General features: G+C 46.0%; 2 protein-coding genes and 2 long non-coding RNA genes across 4 annotated transcripts in view; 1 reads left to right on the forward strand and 3 right to left on the reverse strand.

Moving 5' to 3' along the window:
• The window catches only part of LOC308596292, a 30,290-nt gene that overhangs the window by 3,596 nt on the left and 3,428 nt on the right, over nucleotides 1-23,266 (forward strand). Inside the window, exon 2 of the long non-coding RNA XR_014012445.1 lies at nucleotides 8,645-8,854. This is a non-coding gene — a long non-coding RNA (uncharacterized lncRNA). The remainder of the gene's footprint in view (nucleotides 1-8,644; nucleotides 8,855-23,266) is intronic.
• APOLD1 (apolipoprotein L domain containing 1) lies at nucleotides 554-4,503 on the reverse strand. Its single transcript, XM_081212150.1, has 2 exons — nucleotides 4,455-4,503; nucleotides 554-2,962 (listed from the first exon to the last, which is right to left on the reverse strand). The coding sequence occupies exons 1-2, from the start codon at nucleotides 4,455-4,457 to the stop codon at nucleotides 2,252-2,254; spliced, it is 714 nt and encodes a 237-aa protein (XP_081068276.1). The 5' UTR covers nucleotides 4,458-4,503; the 3' UTR covers nucleotides 554-2,251.
• The window catches only part of LOC308596291, a 19,063-nt gene continuing 3,384 nt past the window's right edge, over nucleotides 7,588-23,266 (reverse strand). The window contains exons 2-3 of the long non-coding RNA XR_014012444.1: nucleotides 8,614-8,650; nucleotides 7,588-8,032 (exon numbers count right to left, since the gene is read on the reverse strand). This is a non-coding gene — a long non-coding RNA (uncharacterized lncRNA). The remainder of the gene's footprint in view (nucleotides 8,033-8,613; nucleotides 8,651-23,266) is intronic.
• Nucleotides 10,739-20,180, reverse strand: LOC308596287 (uncharacterized protein). The gene is made up of 7 exons (XM_081211162.1): nucleotides 20,038-20,180; nucleotides 18,014-18,299; nucleotides 16,767-16,918; nucleotides 15,917-16,202; nucleotides 14,665-14,816; nucleotides 12,162-12,447; nucleotides 10,739-10,913 (listed from the first exon to the last, which is right to left on the reverse strand). The coding sequence occupies exons 1-7, from the start codon at nucleotides 20,114-20,116 to the stop codon at nucleotides 10,754-10,756; spliced, it is 1,401 nt and encodes a 466-aa protein (XP_081067288.1). The 5' UTR covers nucleotides 20,117-20,180; the 3' UTR covers nucleotides 10,739-10,753.

A 23,266-nucleotide genomic window follows, 5' to 3' on the forward strand; every position in this document is an offset into this window, starting at 1 on the left:
ACAGCAGGCGCTGTAACTCTCCAATGGTTTGACTGTACCCCCGATGGTGCACTATTCCATTGTCTCTCTAGACAAATTGATGCCAACAAGAACAGCTGTCCCATCTTCTACCTAATTCTTCTGCTTAGTTCTTGCTCATCAGCAGTGTTTTGAAGACACAAAACTGACGTCACAAGTCACCCTCACATCTGCATATATTTACAGGCATTTGCATATCATAAGCTCTGTCTTAGAGTAAAAGGTAAAGAGTCCCCTGACCATTAGGTCCAGTCGTGACCGACTCTGGGGTTGCGGCGCTCATCTCGCTTTATTGGCCAAGGGAGCCAGCGTACAGCTTCCGTGTCATGTGGCCAGCATGACTAAACCGCTTCTGGCAAACCAGAGCTGCGCACGGAAACGCCGTTTACCTTCCCGCCGGAGCGGTACCTATTTATCTACTTGCACTTTGACGTGCTTTCGAACTGCTTGGTTGGCAGGAGCAGGGACCGAGCAACGGGAACTCACCCCGTCACGGGCATTCAAACCGCCGACCTTCTGATCGGCAAGTCCTAGGCTCTGTGGTTTAACCCACAGCACCACCCGCATCCCCTGTCTTAGGGTAGGCATGGGGAAATGTGTCTGTCAGCTTTGGTTTCCCTTGGTTGTTCATTTTTCTAATTGCAAGTTCAGTTCTCCACTTTTCAAATCTGAAAAAAAGGGTGAGGTGACTTTTTTAAAAAAAATTCACACGTGAATTGCTAGTCCCATCTGCTCGTCTTTCCCAGGTCATTTGATGGTGGGGTCTGTGGGGAACGGACAAGGGGAAGGGGACATCAAACAAGGATATTGCCATGCCTCAGATATAGCAAACTTTGGCTCTGTAGAATGAGCTCTTCCATCTTGTCGTGGCTGTATTATTATTTCTTTAAATAGAAACTTCAAATCCACATTTAAATTACCCAAAACAAATAAATACAAAAATACATCAATACACCATGTCCCTGAGCATGTGGTGTGGGAGGGGGGAGCACCCACTTTAGATAGGTGGTAGTTAAAGCTAGGAATGGCAGCTGTTGCCTACTAGGTTCGTAGGGCAGAAGGAAGGGAGGCCAACCATATTTGAGCCACAGCCAATAGCAGGTGGAGGCACTGATTCTACCTTTGTTCCTGTCCTCCTCCCTGTGAGTTCTACAAGGGCAAAACCAAGAGTGAGGAGAAGGAGGCAGGCAGGCAGCACCCTCCCCCCAGGGCTGGTTTGAAGGAATAAGCACACAGGAATCAAGAGGAATCATGGGGATTCTTTAGCTGCGATTCCTACATTGCAGGGGGTCGGACCAGGTGACCTTCTCTGGGCACCTTCCCGCTCTATGATTCTAAGACTAAAGTTAGTGGAGCCTTAATTTGCCTGCCTGTACTGGAAGAATGCATGATAAAGAGCGGATGAAGTTTGAGCGACAAACCAAAGCCAAACTCATTAAACTCCTGCCGCACTTGCGAGTGCAATTCCCATCCGCTACTAAGAACATCACTGGAAAATATTCAGGTTCATTCAGGCTCTCTGGCCTTTGACTCCCTCATTATCTGCCTCGCAGAGCTTTGGAAACTGCAAGTTCTGGAATCTGCAGCCATTTCCTTCCTAGGCTGGCTCTGGTTCCCTCACGACCACAGTTTTCACCTAGCTCAGCGCTGTGGGAGAAAAATTTAATCAGAGCTTTGGCAAGTGTCCCCGTCTACTTCTCCTGGTTACCCTGGATAAGTGGGGGGGGGGGGGAGAGAGAGAAAGCATAGCTGTCAATGTTTCCCTTTTTTTAAGGGAAATTCCCTTATTCCGAATAGGATTCCTTGCAAGAAAAGGTAAAAGTTGACAGCTATGGGGGAAAGTATGCTGGAGTACATGCATGCAGAAGCATTAATTGCATCGAGTTCAGTGTTTTAGCACCAAATGAGAAATGTGGAAGTCTTCCCCAAACCCCCTAAAAAAGCAAGGTATGATGTGCTGTGAGACAGCCATATGCAGACACCAGACCTTGGGATGTGCTGATAGCATAGACCAGCACTTGTGTTGCTACAATTTCTATTTGCTGTGCACAGACATAACATGTGCAATACAGACTGAGCCCCTGAGGGGTGTTGGCTGCAAGTATTGAGAAATGCCTGGAGAAAACTCTGATTTGGCACAATCCTAATAGGAATAACACAGTGTGTTTTAGGTCTTTTAGGCCCCCGTCGTCGTTTTCAGAGGATGTGAGTGATTTTGACCTTGGACATCCTCCTAGAGTGCTATTCTTCTTGTCTTCAGGGGGGATTCTTTCCTGTTCTCCAAAAGTTCGCAGATCTCATCCATGGGCCTTGCACAGGCTTCTAGGCTTTCTGCCAGCTTCTGGACTTTTGCCTTGAGCACAGCATGACTCACTTTGGTCACCTCTTCGTTGTGCTCGGGGACCAGGAAGCTGTGGGAGCCGCAGAACACCATGAAGCAGATGGAATTGTACAGTGTGACGGAGGCATTTCTCTCAGCCGGCAGTAGCCTAGGATCCATCGGGCCCTGGCTGCGGTGCAAGAATTCCAGGCAGTGCATGATTTCTCTCATCTGAGCATGGCAGCTCACTGCAATCTCCTTGACCTTCCTCACCTCCCTGGAATTAGAGAGGACTAAGGAGAGGTCGGAAGTCACCGTGACAGCCCCTCCTGCAGCCGCCACTCCTAGGCCCACCCCGGAAGCCAAAAGGGATGCCCCTAATGTTGCAGGGCTCAAGGACAGCCCCACAATGGCCACGATGGCTCCTGCGGCACTTAAAGAACTCCCAGTGAAATGGGCGATTAGAGAGCGTCTGTGCAGTTTGTTGATTCTCCGTGAAATCTCCCGGAGACTCCTGATGTGCTCCCGAAGCCTGCTTCTCTGATCCAGCAGTACGACATGGAAGTGATGTGTAGGATCAAAAGTGTGAGGGGGAAAGCTGTCCTCCATAACCTTGATGGGAAGCTGGGGGGAGGGGAGAGAGAAGGGCATTTAGAAAGGTAACAGTACACTCTGGCAGCCAGGCCTGCAGATGCATCTGGGACATTGACACCACCTTTCCCCCTAGTACAGTGGTACCTCAGGTTGAGAACTTAATTCGTTCTAGAGGTCCGTTCTTAACCTGAAACTGTTCTTAGCCTGAGGTACCACTTTAGCTAATGGGGCCGCCTGCTGCCGCTGTGCAATTTCTGTTCTCATCCTGAAGCAAAGTTCTTAACCCAAGGTACTATTTCTGGGTTAGTGGAGTCTGTTAGCTGAAGCATCTGTAACCCGAGGTACCACTGTATAGCTAGATCCTATAAACACCAGTGGTTCCTTTGAGCAGATCCTATCAGACTTTGACTCTAAAGGTAAGGATAAGGATGTCTCTGAATACCACTTGCTGGAGAACAACAGTGAGAGAGCACTATGGCACTCATGTCCCGTTTGTTGACTTCCCATAGGCACAAGTTGGCTACTGTAGGAGACAGATTGCTGGACTAGAAAAGCCTTGATGTGATCCAGCAAGGCTGGAGCCTGATCACCTCACCTCTTTATTTGTTGTTATTGGGTGCAACAGATTTAGCACACATCTACCCCCTCTGAAAATTGTCTGTGTATAATTAAAGTTAGATACAACCCGTTATGTCTGTCGGAGGCCTGGGCACAACTGCATGTTTTTCTTTATTAATGTCATCATTTCTTTTGAAAAAGGTTTTCCTGGTTGTCACTCTCCTTCAGTGCTTCGTATCACACACCAAAGAATTATCTGCCCTCGTTGCTTGTCTTATCAAATGCGCGCTACCAGCCACAGCCCTAATCTAATGTCACCCTGTCACGTTTGACAAGTACTCATGCAGTAGATTGTAGCATGCCGATATAGAGAGCAGGAGGCCCTGGGGCTTATCAAACAAGAAGTGTCTACAGCCCACAGGGAAAAGAAAGGAAGGACACCCAGATAATTCACATACACAACCTATTCTCCAGACAAAAAACATCTCAGAGTGAAACTTCCACGACATAGCCACTCCAAAGCAAGATTCCTGGCACTTACTAGCAAACCCATCTTCTCTAATATCCCATATTCATTTGCTGGACTTATTTACCAAATCTTAAATTTATTTATTTGTAATGCTGTGCAATAACACAAGCTGTCATCTGGAGGTATCTTCCAAAGTAATAAAAACCTGTCCTTAATACTCTTCAAAACAAGCACTGTGTATCATCTACCTGCTTGTTTTAGCATATCACACATGTTGGAAGTTTCACCAATTAAGTGGTGACCCATAAGAATGATAGAAAGTAAAGCAGGATTATAATCATTGACTTTACCTTCTGCTTAAATCAGTGGAATAAGAAATAGGGTCTCTCTTTTTTGGTAAACTCCATTATTTTATAAACTAGCAGAAACCAGGACAAAGCTCTTCTAAATCAATGGCTACAGAGTTTTTGAGGACAAAGCAATAATCCCACCTACCATGGTTTTCGGTTCAATCCAGTGTTCCCAAGAATGACTCTCAGGCTGTTTCTGGACAAGCCAAATTTATACTTACTACAGTCCTATTGCCCCCCTGGGACTGCTTTGCATCACACCAGGAATTTGTCATTTCCTGACATTCCTGCTGCCACCGCCACCCCCCTCCCTGCCCGACTAATTCAGAAGGATGTGACACACTGGAAACTGACTGGGGACAGTGCAGCTTGTATCGTATTCAGGAAACAATCCTTGCAAGTGAACATTATGTGTTCGCTTTTCCCAAAGCACATTTACAAACACACACACCACACACACACACACACACACACACACACACACACACACACACTATTCCTGACTCAAAGGGAATGTAGTCATCTCCCAAAGGGAATACACTACCCTTCCTCTTTTTGAAATAACTGGTGACACTATGCTAGCCAGATGACTGAATCTTCAGAGTCTTATGTGAATGTAGAGAAAATAAGGTATGATCTCAGTCAATCATCACAATTACTTTGGAAATGAAATGTTTTATAGAACTGCTGCTTTCTGATTGTCTGGGATGCACAGCGGGCGGGAGAGCAACCCAGCTTTTAAAAGAATAGTGCAAGCAACTATCGTAGTAGCTACCCTAATGACATCATGGAATTAGCAGGATGCACATGGATAAATGGTTGTGTGGTGGGTGGCCGTGGTAGATATTCTCTGGTGGCTGTGCTGACCGGCTACTGACTTGGGGAAGGGCCAGCGCTCAGGATTACAGCACCTACTTTGCATGCAGAAGCTGCTAGGTTCAGTCTCTGGCATCTCTCGGCAGGGCTGAAAGAGACATCTGCTGAAACCCTGGAGAGACACTGCCTGTGACTGGACAGGACTGAGCAAGATGGCTCAATAGTCTGACCCGAGGTTCACACTGAGAAGCTACTCCACTGCACACCCATATTTTGTTTTTTGCAAGGCCACTGAAATGAGAGGCTTTTCCCCTGCACAGCAGGTAGATGCTCTGCTATGGAGGAAAATGTTCTGGTTTAAAGTCACCCATTACAATTCTCTGTATACAGATGGGGGCCTCCCATTTAACCCATCATCTCTCCCACAAAGCCAGTGCATGCAAGACAGCCTATGCTCTGCAACGAGCAGAAAGAAAGTAGATGCTTACAAAATATTGCTTACAAAGCAATATTCCAGATGCAACAGAGCCATCCACATGCAGGAGGAGGACACTCACCTACGATGCTAACTTCAGCTGACAGACTAATCTTATCTACTCTATCAGGGCATCAGGCAGAGAGGGGTGTTCTACAGCCCAAGATCCTGGAGCTGGTAGGAATTGAACCTGATAAATATATACATTATACACAGACACACAGAGAAAGCTGGCCTTATAGGGAATCCGACCATTGGTCCACCTACCTCAATATTGTCTACACTGACTGAAAGCAACTCTCCGGGGCTCCTGGTGGGAGTTTCTCCCAGCCCTAGCTGGAGGTGCCAGGGATTATACCCAAGACCAGTGTTTCCCAACCACTGTTCCGCGGCACACTAGTGTGCCGCGAGATGTTGCCTGGTGTGCCGCGGGAAAAATAAAAAAATTCGAAAGATTGTTTTTTTTAAAGTCAAATTTTTGATTGGGGCGCCGTCACTAGATGACCCCTGGGGTTCCCTCCCTCCCTCCCTCCCGCTCTGCGCCTCCCTCCTCCTCCGGGGAGGCCCTTCCTGGCTCTCGGCCAAGGCTTGGCGGCTGCCACTCACTCACTCGCTCGCCCACCCGTCCCTCCATCCCTGCACCCGGCCTCTCCCCCTCCGTCCCCGGCGCGGGGGCTGCCGGGATCCGTAGTCCCCTCGCCCTTGGGCTCCGCGCCCGCGCAGGGTGCGCGAACTACGTTTCCCAGCGTGGCCTGGTGGGCCAGGCGTTTTGTTTGAAGCGCTCTTCTCCCGGCCATGGAATGAGCGCGGCGGCGGCGGCCGGGCGGGCAGGGGCTCTTCCGCGCAGACCCCGCGCAGCCTGCCTGCGCCCCCGCGGAGATCGGGCGGCAGGATGGAGCCCGGGGATCCCCGCGGAGGCGGAGGCTGCCCCCCAGGTAGGGCTGCGTCGGGGGGGGGGTTTATTTTTGCAATGCTGCATCCGCGCCGGAGGGGACGCATCGGACCGCGGGGAGACCCCTTGGCGGGCGTGCAAGGCAATGCATGCGTGCAGGCGTTGCATGGAGTGCAGTGCAATGCAATGGCAACGCGGCGCCCTGCATGCATGCATGCAACTTCCACCGGCGCTCCGGACTTGGCAGGTGAGGGGGGTCCCCAGTGGGCGGCAGAGAGAGCCGGGAGGGCGAAGGGGAGCCGGGGGGAGCAGCGCTGCTCCCCGAGCCGAGCCCGGGGGGAAACTTCGGCGTCGTTGCGCCGGGTGTTGGAAGCGGAGGCTGGCGGGGCCCCCTCACCTGCAAAACCTGGTCGCCTCTCATATATTTCGTGCATTGCATTCATCGCCCGCTTTCTCCTCCAAGGAGCTCCCGGGGGGGCGCGTGGTTCTCCCCGTGTTATCCTCGCAACAACAGCCCTGTGAGGTGGGTCAGGCGAGTGGCCCAAGGGAGCACCCAGGGATTGTCCTGGCCAGGTGGGGTGATTTGAACCCTGCTCTCTGCCCGGTCTTCGTCCTCATTTAGCCCCCACATGTGCATGACTGAGGTTTCCCCCCCTCGCCTTGGCTATGGTGTGAGTCTGTGCTGTTAATTAATGGGGTTCTGCCTTCGGAGAAGATGAGCCAGCCCTCAAGGAGGTGATTATGTAATTTGCTAGCAATTCATGTCCCTCCCGGCGTGATGCTGCGCGCTGACGTCACGGGGCTGTAATGGTGGTGTGCCTCGAGATTTTTTTCATGAAACAAGTGTGCCTTTGCCCAAAAAAGGTTGGGAAACACTGCCCAAGACCTTCTGCATGCAAAGCAGAGGCTCTACTACTAAGCTTAGGCCCTTTTCTTAATAATCAAATGGAACTATATGTAGACAGCTGTCAGATCCAAGTCTTCTGTTTTCTTCTAACAAACAATAGGATCCAATATAAAACAAACAAATGAAAAAAATTGAGGCACAACCATATTTAATCTCTATGTTAAAATAAGAAGCACTTACGTAGTTATTTCTTCTTTATGCATTGCTCCCTTGTACATACAAACATGGAAATGTGAAAATAAATCAGATGATGTTGATCTATAACACGTATAATACATTTTCAGCCTGCAATCTTCTGAAAATAAAAATCAGACAGACAACCTAAATCATGGAGAATAGTAAGATAAAGAGGATTCCTATTAGGAAATGTGCCTAATAGGACAGGGCTGTGGATAGCAGATTTGAGGTGAGCAGACTGTGGTACTGCTCAGGTCTAAATCGAGGGTTCCTTTGTCTCTTGCCAGACATTGAATTTGTTGTAGTACCAACAGGAAAGAAAAGGGATTTCATGTCTGTAACTCTGGAACTAATCTCTTGCAAAGAATAAATGCTGCCAGTACTAGTGTGTGGAATCCAAGACATAATAGCTTTTGTCTGTTTCGTCAGGAAAAGGGAAAGCTGTGCCGAACAGATCTAGAATACAAAAAAAGGCAAAAAGAGCTGATTAAAGAACAGAATCGCAAATCTCAACAAATTCTAGCTGGTCCCTTTTACACTGCTATCCATCAGTACACCTAAACCAATGGAAACTGTTCTGGCAACCATAAACAGCTCTTTTACAACAAATCTGCTCCCCCCAACCCTCCCCCCAGTGTTTCCAGTAAGAAAAATGAGGTGAAACCATAGTAGAAATGCAGCATAATCCTTTGATGGTGACGCCATATAAACTCTGTGCAAGTTTTGTGAAAACAAATCAGGACGATTGATCAATATACATTTTGTTTGGAAGCGATTGAAGTCAGACCTGCATAGCCTAAAACTTCACTTCCTATAGGTTGGTAGCTGTTCAGCATGTGAAATAATGGTGCCAATTTGAAGCAAGCCTCTCTGCCAAATTTGGGGAATCTGTCTAAGTGGAAGCCCAAAATTTCACCCAAAATTCAGTGCAAGGCAGAGTTCAGAACCAGCCCTTATAAACCTCTCAAAAAATAAATAAATGAGGTAGGCCTAAGTTTGAGGTTAGTGAATTTGAAGAGAAGTGAAAATGAACTTACTTTGAACTTATATTTCTTCCTTTTCACACAGGATGTCCTGCAGAATTCAAGATGGGGAGAAGATTATATGGGTCTACATCCAAAACAAGAACTGTCCAATTCTGACACACTGAGCTTCCTCAGTTGATGAGGGGAAAGGGTCCTCATCTGCCCACCTCCACCTGTCTCCTTAGAGTGGCTGCTTTCTGGCTATTGGGATGAAAGTCCCTGTTCACTTTTGCAGTTTGTACATTCCAAGTGGGTATGTCTTGACTAGAAGCATCATATTATTGGGTTATTTGCTCCAGATAGCACTGCCATGCCTCATTAATAAATAACAACAACAACAATAACAACATGTATCTGGTGGGAGCAGCAGAAAGGTTTTTATGGGAGGCTTCCCCATCCACTGCGCTTTGTCCTACCCACTAGTGTGCGTGGAATATAGCAGGATGCACACAATAAAAGAGTGTACACACACACACACACACACACACACACACACACACACAAATCCACTTGTAGCTCTCAGCAGAAAAAAATGATTGGATAACTGTACGCATCTGGCGCTTTTTAACCGATATAACTTCTAACTGGGAGACCCACCATGGGGTTTTCAGTTCTAACAACCTTCTATGTCTCACCCAGACCTTGTATAATGCATTTCTAATTATGTGGCTTAGAAATTCTTTATGTACTGCCACTTTGTTATAAATTAGATAGGCGTGCCAACCATATCTGTTGTTCCATCCCTCCAAGTCCAAAATGTCACTGTTATCCAATTTGATCCAATCCTTGATCCAAGTAAAGCATGCCGCATCGTAGTATAGTCTCAGGTCTGGGAGTCTGAAACCTCCCCGCTGTTTTATGTCAGTTAATAATTTGTTTGATCCATGCCTTTTTGCCTTGCCATATAAACTTTGTTAGGTCCGTTTTCCATTTTTTAAAACAATCATCTTTACCTATTATGGGAATCATTTGAAAAAGGAACAGGAGTTTTGGTAAAATATTCATTTTAATAGCCGAAATTCTAGACCAGAGTGTTAAATTCAATCTTGTCCAAAATTCCATTTCTCTTTTTGTTTCTTCCCAATTTTTTTTATAATTATCTTCAAACAAATTTATATTTTTCATTGTTATTTGTATTCCTAAATATTTCCCTTTTTTACAATTTGTAATCCAAATTTTTCTACCAGTTCCTTTTTCTCTTGATCTCCCATGTTTTTTTACCATTAGTTTCATTTTTTCTTTATTCAAAGCAAAACCTGAGACCCTTCCAAAGTTTCCCATTTTCTCTAGAGCCTTTGCTATGCTTTCCTTAGGATTTTCCACCATTAAGACTAAATCATCTGCAAATGCTCTTATTTTGTATATTTTCTCTCCTAGGGAATCTCTCTTTTCTTCGTCCGGCATTCTAGTGCGAGTCCTGCCACAGCAGCAGTCCAAAGGACTCTCAGCTCGTGAGCAGGATTGCACCAGAGTGTCAAAGGTCCAGCACTCTGTCACAGCCCTCTAATGAACCCAGGGTGCCAATGCTGTGCTCTCACCACACTTTTTTAGGGGTGAGAGTGTGGGACAGCTCATGTCACTCAGCCAGCAGCAACGCGTGTCCCAATTTCAGGTATGATAATGATGGATGGTATACTGTGTACTTAACCTGATTTATCATTTAAATACAAAGAAACAAAATAGTTGAATCTCGCTTCTGGGTTCTATCGTGATTTAACTGTCATGGCTTCCTCCAAAGAATTCTGGGAAATTATCCTTTAATGAAAGATTCTCCAATTTAACACTACAGTTCCCAGGGTTCCCTGACATGGCAGAATCATAACAATTGGGAGGAACAAAATCTCAGCAGTGGGTGAATCCCCTACAAGTGAGGAAGGGGGGAGGGGAAGGAGAGCCTGGGTATAATCAGGGGAAAGTGTTATTTCAGTTGCAGGCTTAGTAGCAGCAGAGCATGGAAAGTAAGAGTTTATGCCTGTATACTATACCCGTCAACTGCCCCATTTAAGCTGGACATTCCAGAATCACAGAAGCCATTCCTAAACTAAAGATCCCAGGATTCTTGGGTGAAAGTCATGCATTTAAATGTGCTTTAAATACAGGGTGTGTCCACAGCCTCAGTCTCTTTGTACACAAATAGATGACAATATATTTTCTACTTACCAGGGGTCTCTATCTTACATCCAAACACCTGGACTTCACAAAGCGTGAGGTATTCTTTCCTAGGTAGGGTCACAGTCACATACCGCCCTTTTGATGCTTCACAGTTAAAACTGCCTGTTTCCCCGGCACCCAAAGAACCTATTGTAGCACATCTAGAAAAGAACCAAATCATATATTATTATTATTATTATTATTATTATTATTATTATTATTATTATTATTATTTTAAAAAATAGCATTAAATAGAAATGGAAGAATTTTTTTCAGCAACCTGAACTCACATGAAAAAGTCAGAAAAGAAACGCTCTGTCACAAGAGACTAGGGCCCTGCGGGACTTGACATCTTTCCGCAGGGCCTGCAAGACAGAGCTGTTCCACCAGGCCTTTGGTCAGGACTCAGCCTGACTCCCTCCTCTGGCAACCTGCACAGAGTTTTGCTTAACAGTTGCCATCAAGTTGATTTAAATTAATTTTTATAATGAATTCTTTTTAGAATGTTGGATTTTTTGATTTTTTTATTATTTGATTGTTGTTAGCCGCCCTGAGCCCGGCTTTGGCTGGGGAGGGCGGAATAGAAATAAAATTTTTTTATTATTATTATTATTATTATTATTATTATTATTATTATTATTAAAGCAAATATTTGCTATGTTTTTAGAAATCAAATGGCAAGAGATCTGTCTGGAACATTTGCACTCCATTGTGCTCCCTGTGCCATAATCCTGTAAAGCCGGGATGCCAGAAAATGTTCACAAACTAGAAGTGGAAATGGCCAGTGTTGACAAATTCACCCCATGAGAGGAACAGAAATTGATCCAGTGGATATGATCAGTATTTGCTGATCAATCCAAAACCAATATGTAATTGACTACATCATGTTCCCCGATTTGCTTTGCATTTCCATTCCAATGAAATCACACAATCATAGAACAGCAGAGTTTGAAAGGACCACAAGGGTCATCTAGTCCAACCCCCTGCAATTTAGGAATCTTGAACCCAAGACCCTGAGATTAAAAGTCTCGTGTACTACTGTCAGAGCTATGCTGCCATGGCATAACAGGACAATGAAACCTGCCTAATATACATACTAAATTACATAACTTAGGTAGTTTTGCCACAGCAGACAGCAAGACAAAATAAGTTAGCTTTCACCAGAAAGCAAACTGCTGTGGAATGGAAACAGTCCTGCATGTGGCGAAAACAGGGCAGAACAGAAAAGCGTACCTCATGACATCTCTATATGTAAGGAAAGGATGGGGAACCCATGGCCCTCCAGATATTGTTGGCCTCCACCTCCCACCTGCTTGAACTCAAGATGATGGGAGTGGTACTCCAATAACACCTGAGGGGCCGCAGCTTCCCCTTCCCTGGCTACAAAGCATCCGATCCGTATACAATACCTAGGATTTGTGGTGCCTCCTCTCTCTGCAGAGTCCCCAACTCGGATTTCAGCCCCATTAAGACGCTGAGCACAGCAGTCTTTCCGATTGGTGATGGTGACACGGAGTACTTGATATTGTGCCTTCAAGTCTACCATCCACCATGGATTCCTTTCAGAATCTGTGTGGGTGCAGGATCCCTGTTTAAAATCACTGGCTGTGGACCCGTCAATGGCATTTCCAGCGGCTCCTAGCGGGTGGATGTTGCTGGATTGTGAAGCCTCTCCGGCGAGGCCCACATTGGTGTCTGAAAGAAAGAAAGGGGAAAGGTTCCATTTTGTTGCTGATGTGCTTCAACCACTGAACTGCAAGGTAGGAAAAACTAAGAGAGCTGAATTAATTCTTAATTAATGCTCTCGCCATGCTCTCAGCAGGTGCCTAAAAACATGTGAGATCCCAATCGTATGCGAGGTCCTAGAGCCCAAAAATGTGCATCCCAGTTTTCAGCCTCAACATGTTGGAGGGTATGGTATTTGTCTGGTGCTGAAACAAAATCTCAGCAGTGGGTGAATCCCCTACAAGTGAGGAAGGGGAGGGAAGGAGAGCCTGGGTGTAATCAGGGGAAACTGTTATTTCAGTTGCAGGCTTAGTAGCAGCAGAGCATGGAAAGTAAGAGTTTATGCCTGTATACTATACCCGTCAACTGCCCCAATTAAGCTGGACATTCCAGAATCACAGAAGCCAATCCTGGCTTCTGTTTGATTGCCGGATCTCTCCGTTTTTGGTCCAGCTCTCTGGAGCGAGTCCTCATGCCACAGCACCAGACCAAAAGACTCTCACTTTGGTGCTTGTGAGCATGGTGACCTCAGAGTGCCAAGGTCCAGCACTAGGTCACCATCCTGCAGAGCCCATCGCCCAGCCCTTCCTGGGTCGCTTTTATGAGCCAGGATGGACAAGCATCAAGGAGACAGGTGGTCAGTTTCACTTGTCCGAGCAGCCTGTCCGCATCCTTGGAGGTAACAGATTGGAATTGATCCTATACAACTTGACTAGACAAGACTCCTGCACTCTTCTGCCCCAGCCCTGCTCCCAGGGTGGAAGGTGGAGTCTACCTCCTTCCAACTCTGCAAACTTTGCAGACTTTATCTGCAAAATATTTTGCAAAATCATTGCAGGAGATCTTGGGGTCCTTACCAGGCCCCAACGGCAAAGGTGGTTCCGTTAGATTGCAAACCACCTGAAAGAGTCTCCTGCTGCTGTCTTCTGCAGATGAAAGGTCCTCTACGGTGTCACTATTGCCACTTGGTAGGCTCAACGTTCAGCTCTAACCCATGTCTGGTCTAATTCAAAATGAGATTTCCACCACTGGCACTCTAGCCATTTCAGCGATTGTTTCATCGCCCTCAACTCTGGGGAAACCATGGGGCTGTCCAGGCTCCATGCAGTCAGAGAGGGTGCTTCAGAGCCAGACAGTCAATAGCCCTGGTTAAGTCCACATTCCAGCAGGCCACCAGGGAATCAGCTGAAAGACCATCAATACGGAATAAAACATTCCCTACCACTCTCTGGAAACCATCTGGATCCATTAAGTGGTGGGGACGGACCATACAAATTGGCCCCACCTCCCTGCAAATGGGAAGGGTCGTGGAGAAGTCCAGGTGCACCAGAAAGTGATCCGACCATGGAACTTCTTTTGTTTCGCTTTTCCTTAGTGTCAGATCATCCACATTCATAAAGGTGAACACTAGGTCTAAGGCATGTCCACGACTAATGAGTTGGGTCAAACTTATTCAGGGACAGCTCCAGGGAGGTCATACTATGCATGAAGTTCTGAGGGGCCCCTTGTAAGAGCATGTCAGCATGGATGTTAAAATCCCCTAGGAGAACCAAACTAGGTGTCCCTAGGAGAACATCTGCCACGACCTGAAGCAGCTTGGATAGGGAATCCTTGGTGCGGCGGGGAGGTCAGTACACCAAAAGGAATCCTGTACTGCTCCTATTGCCCACCTTCCAGAACATGCACTCAGACAACTGGGTCTTCCCAATAGGACGCCTGGTGTAAGCTAATGACTTTCTAAATATCACTGCAGCACCCACCCACCCATATGTCCTGGGTTGCTGTGCGTAAGAGAAACCTGGTGGACAAGCAGCAGCAAGGACAGGCCCATCTGCTTCATCGAACCACATGCCAGGTCAAGTCCTCCATCCACGACCAAGTCGTGGGTGACAGCCGTCTTGTGAATCATTTACCTGGCATGTGGGTCTCCCTTGTTGATTCCAGTATCCTTCTGGTCTAGACCAGACTCGGAGGCAGGGATAGACTTCAAACAATGACTAAACTTGCCTCCTCGGTAATGACATGGTCTGGTCTTAGCACAATTCCTCCTCCTACATGTGATCCCTGAGAATGGGTGTCCCCGTGCACCCCCCCCCCTCCGTGGAACGGGCCCCAACCATTCTGTTGGTGTGTCCACAGTCTCAGTCTCTTTGCACACAAATAGATGACAATATCTTTTCTACGTACCAGGGGACTCTATCTTCCGTCCAAACACCTGGACTTCACAAAGCGTGAGGTATTCTTTCCTAGGTAGGGTAACAGTGACATACCGCCCTTTTGATGCTTCACAGTTAAAGCTGCCTGTTTTCCCAGCACCCAAAGAACTTATTGTAGCACATCTAGAAAAGAACCAAATCATATATTATTAATTTTTTTAAAAAAATAGCATTAAACAGTAATGGAAGAATTTTTTTCAGTAACCTGAACTCACATGAAAAAGTCAGAAAAGAAAGCAAATATTTGCTATGTTCTGGGAAATCAAATTGCTAGGGATATGTCTGGAACATTTGCACTCCATTGTCCTCCCTGTGCCATAATCCTGTAAAGCAGGGATGCCAGAAAATGTTGACAAAATAGAAGTGGAAATGGCCAGTGTTGACAAATTCACCCCATGAGAGGAACAGAAATTGATCCAGTGGATATGATCAGTATTTGCTGATCAGTATGTAATTGACTACATCATGTTCCCCGATTTGCATTGCATTTCCATTCCAATGAAATCATAGAATCATAGAACAGCAGAGTTTGAAAGGACCACAAGGGTCATCTAGTCCAACCCTCTGCAATTTAGGAATCTTGAACCCATGACTCTGAGATTAAAAGTCTCGTGTACTACTGTCGGAGCTATGCTGCCATGGCATAACAGGACAATGAAACCTGCCTAATATACATACAGTGGTACCTCGGGTTAAGTGCTTAATTCATTCCGGAGGTCCATTCGTAACCTGAAACTGTTCTTAACCTGAAGCACCACTTTAGCTACTGGGGCCTCCCGCTGCCACTGCACGGTTTCTGTTCTCATCCTGAAGGAAAGTTCTTAACCCGAGGTACTATTTCTGGGTTAGCGGAGTCTGTAACCTGAAGCGTATGTAACCTGAAGCGTATGTAACCTGAGGTACCACTGTACTCAATTTCATAACTTATGTAGTTTTGCCACAGCAGACAGCAAAACAAAATAAGTTAGCTTTCACCAGAAAGCAAACTGCTGTGGAATGGAAACAGTCCTGCATGTGGCGAAAACAGGGCAGAACAGAAAAGCGTACCTCATGACATCTCTATATGTAAGGAAAGGATGGGGAACCCATGGCCCTCCAGATATTGTTGGCCTCCACCTCCCACCTGCTTGAACTCAAGATGATGGGAGTGGTACTCCAATAACACCTGAGGGGCCGCAGCTTCCCCTTCCCTGGCTACAAAGCATCTGATTCATATACAATACCTAGGATTTGTGGTGCCTCCTCTCTCTGCAGAGTCCCCAACTCGGATTTCAGCCCCATTAAGACGCTGAGCACAGCAGTCTTTCCGGTTGGTGATGGTGACATGGAGTACTTGATATTGTGCCTTCAAGTCTACCATCCACCAAGCATTCCTTTCAGAATCTGTGTGGGTGCAGGATCCCTGGTTAAAATCACTGGCTGTGGACCCGTCAATGGCATTTCCAGCGGCTCCTAGCGGGTGGATGTTGCTGGATTGTGAAGCCTCTCCGGCGAGGCCCACATTGGTGTCTGAAAGAAAGAAAGGGGAAAGTTTCCATTTTGTTGCTGATGTGCTTCAACCACTGAACTGCAAGGTAGGAAAAACTAAGAGAGCTGAATTAATTCTTAATTTATGCTCTCGCCATGCTCTCAGCAGGTGCCTAAAAACATGTGAGATCCCAATCGTATGCGAGGTCCTAGAGCCCAAAAATGTGCATCCCAGTTTTCAGCCTCAACATGTTGGAGGGTATGGTATTTGTCTGGTGCTGAAACAAAATCTCAGCAGTGGGTGAATCCCCTACAAGTGAGGAAGGGGAGGGAAGGAGAGCCTGGGTGTAATCAGGGGAAACTGTTATTTCAGTTGCAGGCTTAGTAGCAGCAGAGCATGGAAAGTAAGAGTTTAAGCCTGTATACTATACCCGTCAACTGCCCCAATTAAGCTGGACATTCCAGAATCACAGAAGCCAATCCTAAACTAAAGATCCCAGGATTCTTGGGGGAAAGTCATGCATTTAAATGTGCTTTAAATACAAGGTGTGTCCACAGCCTCAGTCTCTTTGCGCACAAATAGATGACAATATCTTTTCTACGTACCAGGGGACTCTATCTTACATCCAAACACCTGGACTTCACAAAGTGTGAGGTATTCTTTCCCAGGTAGGGTAACTGTCACAAACTGGCCCTTCAATGATTCACAGTAAAAGGTTTCTGTTTCCCCAGCACCCAAAGAACTTATTGTAGCACATCTAGAAAAGAAACGAAATAATTTTTTTAAAAAAAATGAATAGCATTAAACAATAATGGAAGAATTTTTTTCAGCAAAAAGCCCCACATAGAATCACAGAACAGTAGAGTTGGAGAGGACTATGACGGTCACCTAGCCCAAACATCTGCAAATTAGGAATATTTTGTCCAGTGTGGGTCTTGAACTCATGACCTGGAGATTTACAGTCTCATGTTCTACTGTCAGAGCTATGCTGGCGTGGCATAACAGAACAATGCAACCTACGTAATTTACATACTGAATTACATAAATTACATAAGTTATGTAGTTGTTAGGAGTTCAGGTTCCCGGCTTGATAACACAGTAAGCGCAAGTAATTAAAAAGGAGGATTTATTGCAAAAAAAACCAAGCAATCTATTTCCGGACGGCTCTAGCAAACCTCCAGCCCCCATTACTCAGTTGACTTTTCTGAGGGGTTCTTCCTGTGTCGACAGAAGAGATTGACCCTTTGATTTGTCTAGGAGCCTTCCTATATTCCTACACCTCAGACTTACTTAGTCAGCTGCAGCCCCTTCCTGTTCCGAAAAGCTGTCTGTGACTTTCCACGCCTGTTTGGGCTTCCGGGGAGCTTTGGCTGTGTTCCAGCTTGCTCTCCGTTCCTTCCTTATCAGCCAGCCATCCAAGATCAGGGGGACTTGATGCTGGCAGCTGCGGGCTCTCCTATGGCAGCATGAAAGCCCAGCCCCCCTGTCCAGACTGCATTCTGCAGCCAGCTGCAAGATTACACTTGGAGCTGGTGTGTTCATGACAGAAGTTTTGCCACAGTGGAAAGCAAAACATAATAACATAGCTTTTGGCAGACAGTGAACTGCAGCAGACAATGAACTACATGTGACGAAAACAGGGCAGAACAGAAAATCATACCTCACAACTTCTCTACATGAAAGGAAGATATAGGAAACCCATGGCCCTCCAAATATTGTTGGACTCCAACTGCCACCTGCTTGAACCAACATAGACAATGGATCAAGACGATGGGAGTGGTACTCCAATAACACCTGGGGGGCCTCAGCTTCCCCTTCCCTGGCTACAAAGCATCCGATCCATATACAGTACCTAGGATTTGTGGTGCCTCCTCTCTCTGCGGAGTCCCCAACTCGGATTTCAGCCCCATTAAGACGGTGAGCACAGCAGTCTTTCCGATTGGTGATGGTGACACGGAGTACTTGATATTGTGCCTTCAAGTCTACCATCCACCATGGATTCCTTTCAGAATCTGTGTGGGTGCAGGATCCCTGGTTAAAATCACTGGCTGTGGACCCGTCAATGGCATTTCCAGCGGCTCCTAGCGGGTGGATGTTGCTGGATTGTGAAGCCTCTCCGGCGAGGGCCACATTGGTGTCTGAAAGAAAGAAAGGGGAAAGGTTCCATTTTGTTGCTGATGTGCTTCAACCACTGAACTGCAAGGTAGGAAAAACTAAGAGAGCTGAATCAATTCTTAACCCATTCACATAAATTCTAACCGATCCACACCAGTTTTTTCCGCAATTGCCTGGCATAAGTAGACACAGGTCCAGGCAGGGCTTTATTTTGCCCCATTGCTTTAGTGGGAAAACACACTGTTTACCTCTAAATCAAAACAAAAGTCAAATGGGTTTCCTGCGGTGGGACCACACCCACCCACCCCACTCACTTGCACTCACGCCTACAAATCACATACCTCTGCCTAGAAATCGTGGCACAAACAGAAGTGAGGATGGGTCCTCGTTCTTTGTTAGGAAACCTTCCAGTGCAAAATAAATCCAGAAGTGTAATGAAGCTGGCTAAACCTATGTCATATTCTACTTGCGGTTACTGCAACAAACAGCACAAAAGGCGCGTACTCCAACCAAGCAAAAAGATTAGCATCACCTCCAAGTGTCCCTGTTTTTCGGGGACAGTTCTGGAATTACAAAAGCCATGCTACCTGGGGATCTGATCCCTGAATGTCCCCAATTCCCCGTCAGGGCTACCGCTGCTGAGCTTGGAGAGGAGCACGAGCTGGAGGTTGTTCAGAGCAGTGGCAGTAGTGGCGGTGGCAGTGGCAGTGGCAGCTCTGCAGGAACATCCTGGTGCCTCTCTGGTGCCCCTCCAGGGACTCTGTGTGGCTGCTGCTGCTGCTGGCCTTTTCTCTTGGACAGTTTGCAGCAGTTGCAGGAGAGTGGGTCAGGAGGAGGAGAGGCTGCTGCCACCCTAAAACCCAGCTTCATGTAGCGAGTTGGCTATCAGGACCATTCAAGGAGGAATGAAAGGGGGAGTGAAGCAGGGTGCAAGGAGTCTCGATTTTTAAGATGCTTTGTGCATCCACATCTAGCATTGCCCCTTTCTAAAAGTTATTAATTGGTATGTGTTTTTCTTTTTGTAAATCTTCCAAAGATTGAAATAAGATAACATTGGAATTAGAGGGTTTCCCTAGGGGGTAGAGGAATGGGGTCAATTGTTAGGGGGACTGAGAAATGTTCCTGTTTTCATTTGAGGAATGTTGAAGGGTATGGGTTAGTTGTGCCTAAGACTGCATTCTTGTACTCACTTACCTGGAGTAAATCTTGAACTCAATGAGCTTTACTTCAGTGACACTAAAAGCCCATTGAAACCAAAGGAAAAGTTAGTTGTGACTAATGCAACCTCCATTGTCATTAAACTAACCCCTGAGCAAACATGGTTAGAATCTCCCCCTGAGTCCTATTAAATTCAGTGCAGCTTACTCTGAGGTAAAGAGGTTAGGAGTGCTGCCATTAGTTCACATAATTAAGAATTGTTGCTGAAAAGCTGTAACCCATATTCAAACGAGCCTGGGTGACAAAAGCTGGCGGGCAACAGTAGTTCCCAAAGAAGAGGGCACATTGAGTGCTTTGGGAATTTGTCTTGAGCCTGATTAACTACTGTTAAGAAATATTTCTTAACCAAAACAGAGGCCCAGATCTAAAGGCAGGCACTCATATAGGAAGCCCTACTGACAGGAAAGCAATAAGTCACAATTAACTTGTCATATTCTTTTCCAGTGGGAATTAAGCCAGCCTTCTATGGGTTTGCACCAGTGAATATTGGGGGGGGGGAGGAAAAATAGTGGGAGGAATGACACCCAATTCTTGGTAACGCACCTTCCAATGCAGGCCGTGTAGGCAGGATGGTCAAGAGCATCAGCAAAAGGCAGCATCTCACAGTCCTTCCTCGAAGCATCGTGTCCTTTTCGGGCAAGGCTCAGGAGACAAGACTTACAGAGAGAGAGAAGCGCTCTTGACTTGAGTGCCCTCAACAGATTGGGAAGGGGGTTATTAAATTGCCCGGGATGCTGCTCTCCTCCAATCAGAAAACTGTTCCTAACAAAGACCACTCAAAGTTTCCTTTCAATTTTGTGGTCAAAGCAAATATTTGACCTCTTGCCAGTTATTACAACATGAGGAGATTTGGTTGCTAAGGGGCAGGGTCTGAGGTAAATAAGACAAAATAGCAGAAAGAATACATGAACCATGGTCTTAAATGAAAATAAATAGGAGTTTGGTTATTTCTTTCAAAGCAAAGTTGTTGTTGTTGTTGTTGTTGTTGTTGTTGTTGTTCTAGTTTAGTCATTTAGTCGTGTCTGACTCTTCGTGACCACATGGACCAGAGCACTCCAGGCACTCCTATCTTCCACTGCCTCCCGCAGTTTGGTCAAACCCATGGGTAGCTTCGAGAACACTGTCCAACCGTGCCTTGCTGTGGTGAAGGGGCTTGAATAACTCAGAGAAGCTATGAGTTATGCCGTGCAGGGCCACCCAAGATGGACAGGTCATAGTGGAGAGTTTTGACCAAACGTGATCCACCTGGAGCAGGAACCGGCAAGCCACTCCAGTATCCCTGCCAAGAAAACTCCATGGACAAAGACAAAAGACAAAGCAAAGTTACACAAACACTGTATCGCACCACAAGAAGATCTCTCCAGCTCCAAACCTATATAGAGCTGTGTCATGTGAAGCATCTAACAGCTGTTCTGGGTTTAGCTATCTCGATCATGTCACACCAATTCTTGACTGTCAATGATGATTGCTGGTCTGTTTCAGTACCCAATTCAAAGTTCTGTTTTTAACCTTTAAATCCATTAGCAGCCTTTAGGGCAGATTACCTAAGAAGGATCGCATGCTTTCCCAACCAAGAAACCTTCTTGGCTGTGAGTCGTGGAAGACCTGCTCTCTGCCTTGCAGTCCTTTTCCCACCTGGCCTGAGACAACGGGACTTGCGCTAATGCCCACTGCAGAAGCTGAGGCTGCTGAACAGACTCTTGGGCTGGGGTGTTGTCTAGGGGGTTCGGTTGTTGTTACTGAAACTGCCAGCCTGCAACAGCAGCCGCACCCCGGAAATGGTGTTCACTGGCCGGCTAAACCAGGTCAAGGGTAGATGATGGGTTTCAAACCCTTGGTGTGTTAGGGACTCCCTGGCATATGAAGATAGGCTCTTGTGGATTGAGTGGATAGGATTAATACAGCTATCAGGAAGGCTTCTGGTTTTGGGGAGAATGAACATTTGAGCATCTTCATAAGTTCTTCATGAATCATCCCCCAAAATGCTTTTGCACTTTTGCACTGCCACCACAAGTGGATTAACATGCCTTCTGCATCCATACATATCCAGCATTGGTTAGATCCTCTTTTATTTATCTTTACCAATTTTCTGGGCATCAGGTACCACCTAAAAACCATCTTTATTATATTTTCTCCAAATGTATAGCATGCTGAAAATTTAACCGTATTATTCCATAATTTATCCCAATCCGCCAGGTCTATATTATATCCAAAATCTGCAGCCCAGTCAATCATTGCCACCTGGAAGTCTGTTTTAATGAATTTTAAACCCATAAGAACGGCATTTGTCTGTGGAGTACAGAGACTGGGTAGTGTGACGTGTCACTCTCTACCTATTATTGCTATAATTTACCATTTCCTTCAAGTAAGAAAGCCGCTGAGTGTTGTAACATCTTCCACAAATTTGCTTTGCTCAAGAGAAAAACCTGTCCTGCCTGGAGTTTAGCAACTAGGCCGGGAGTTGCTGAAAGGAATTAAAGGAATTAAAGGCAAAAGAATCTGCCCTATAGTTCAGTTCAAAATATTAAATAAAGTAGATCCATCTGATATGGTGGTTACAAGAATGCAGAAAGAAAAAGATTGGAACAAGTTAAGCAAGCCTGACAAAGCCAAACCAACAAAGGAAGCTATCAAAATATTTCTCTCCCATTGATAGGACTCCCTCAAAGCAGGAAAGTACTACTCCTCTGGTGCAAGGAATCACCATGCACTGTGAAATTGTGTAGAGCTTAGAAAAGAGAATGAGTGCTTTCCCTCTTCTCCCTCTGTTGTGTGAAGATGCCAGCACACAGGAAGCTGTTCAGGATCTTTTGTCATGGAACTGTCCCTGATCATAGCTGTCAACCTCCCCCTTTTTTTGCGGAACATTCCCTTATTCCAGCACCATTTCCTGTTGCTTCCCCTGCTATCCCTGATTGTTAGATATCCCATAGACTGTCCCTGGGACAGGTGAGGCTGCTGATCCCTTAATTTCAAATCTGAAAGTTGACAGCTCTGTCGCTGACTCCCCATGGCTAATTCTCCAAGGCCTTACCTGCTGTCTAGCTTGAACAAATCAGTTATGTTAACACAGTGATAAAAGGCTCCCAACTCAGGAAAGCCCAAGAGTCAAGTCTCGTGCCCTGAGGGCTTGGGTTTTTTTGCCATTTGTTTATACCTGTGATGTGTATAATGATTTAACGATATGTGCTATGTTTTTGAGACCCGTTTGTTTACTTTTGCTTTCAGAGATCAGAGTGGCGTGCAGCAGTATATTGGGCAAAATGACATACAAAGAGATGTCTATTAGGATAAATTTATGCAAAAATGTTGATGAATTATTGTGGAGACTTGTTTTTCTAAAATTATCAAAGTGATGTGAAGATCTGAAATTAACAGGGCTGCCAACAGGCAATGTAGGGGGCACACATGTACTAGGCCCCCAACCCAGCAAGGGCCCTGAACTCTTAACTTCCATTTTAAAAAAGGTAAGCCAATCAAACTTCTATAAAGAAAGCTAGAAAGCAAAATGTGGAGGCAACAATTAGAGAAGCTGTTACTGCCAAGAATGCTCAATAACTTAATCTCTGTTGTTAAGCAATCAGAGTAAGGAATGCTGACCACCCCTACCTGGTACTCCTAGATGGCCTCCCAGGGTGGCAGGAAAAAAAGAGGAATATCTTGTTATTCCTGCTAGTCTGGCACTGGATGAAGAGATTAGCTGTATGCATGTTTAGTGCTGTCCTGCATGTCCACATTATTTCATTCAATCCCCAAGTGTCCTGCTTTTGCA

The sequence above is a fragment of the Podarcis bocagei genome (assembly GCF_964188305.1).
Source record: "Podarcis bocagei genome assembly, chromosome: 10".
Taxonomy (NCBI): Eukaryota; Metazoa; Chordata; class Lepidosauria; order Squamata; family Lacertidae; genus Podarcis; species Podarcis bocagei.